The sequence below is a fragment of the Nannospalax galili genome, unplaced genomic scaffold (assembly GCF_000622305.1).
Source record: "Nannospalax galili isolate Female #2095 unplaced genomic scaffold, S.galili_v1.0 scaffold447, whole genome shotgun sequence".
Taxonomy (NCBI): Eukaryota; Metazoa; Chordata; class Mammalia; order Rodentia; family Spalacidae; genus Nannospalax; species Nannospalax galili.
Window position 1 is genome coordinate 119,940 of NW_008355650.1, and position 758 is coordinate 120,697.

A 758-nucleotide genomic window follows, 5' to 3' on the forward strand; every position below is an offset into this window, starting at 1 on the left:
TGGGGGGCGCTGCGCCCGGCTCGGCCGGCCTGGGCTGCGGCCCGGGAGCCCCAGCCGCCAGTTCGCTGAGGCCCCGGCACCCCGGCCCCGCCGCCGCCTCTCCCCGGCCGCACTACCTGGGCGCCTCGGTCATCATCACCAACGGCAGGTGACCCGCCCGCGCAGGGCGGCCAGGGAGAAGCCATAGCCAGGCCCTCTCTGCTTCCTTTCTTTCCAAGTCCAGCAGACGGAGGGGCGAGCTGTATATGCACGATATAAATTAATTTATACAGAGACAACTATTTTAATAGAACGCCGCAGCCGACTTTCAGATTCTTTTAGTTGCCATGAAGGCCGGGGACGGGGACTGGAACCTGGCCTGAGGATGTCCCGGGAGCACATCTGTCTTCGCTCCCTATGCCAACCTGTGGCCTGGAAGCGCCCAGTTTCCGTGGGGGTGGGGGGGGACTTGAACTTCCTGCCCTTTAAGTCAACCAGACTTAAGGCATCTTGCCTTGTCCCCCAGGCCCAACAACGGGACATTCAAGGCATTGCACCACAGGCAGCCCGTGGTCCAGGTGGGTGGTGACGGGTGTCAGTCCCTTCAGAGCCCTTTCAGACACTTAGGTAAATGCAGAATGTTATCATCCCACGAACAGACAGCAATTCCACTGTCCTTAGAACTCCTTCATGCATCTCATTTAAAAATTTTAATCCTTTTTAAAATACAAAGCCAAGACAAGGGGGTGGACATGCAATTCTATTGTGTGTATGAACAT

The 758-nt window shown here is 57.3% G+C and overlaps 1 protein-coding gene across 1 annotated transcript in view; it reads left to right on the top strand.

Moving 5' to 3' along the window:
* Sim2 (SIM bHLH transcription factor 2) overlaps positions 1–152 on the top strand; it is a 49,502-nt gene extending 49,350 nt beyond the window's left edge. Inside the window, exon 12 of the mRNA XM_008853044.3 lies at positions 9–152. Coding sequence (XP_008851266.1) covers positions 9–152 — 144 coding nt within the window. The remainder of the gene's footprint in view (positions 1–8) is intronic.
* Positions 153–758: the final 606 nt, after the last annotated feature.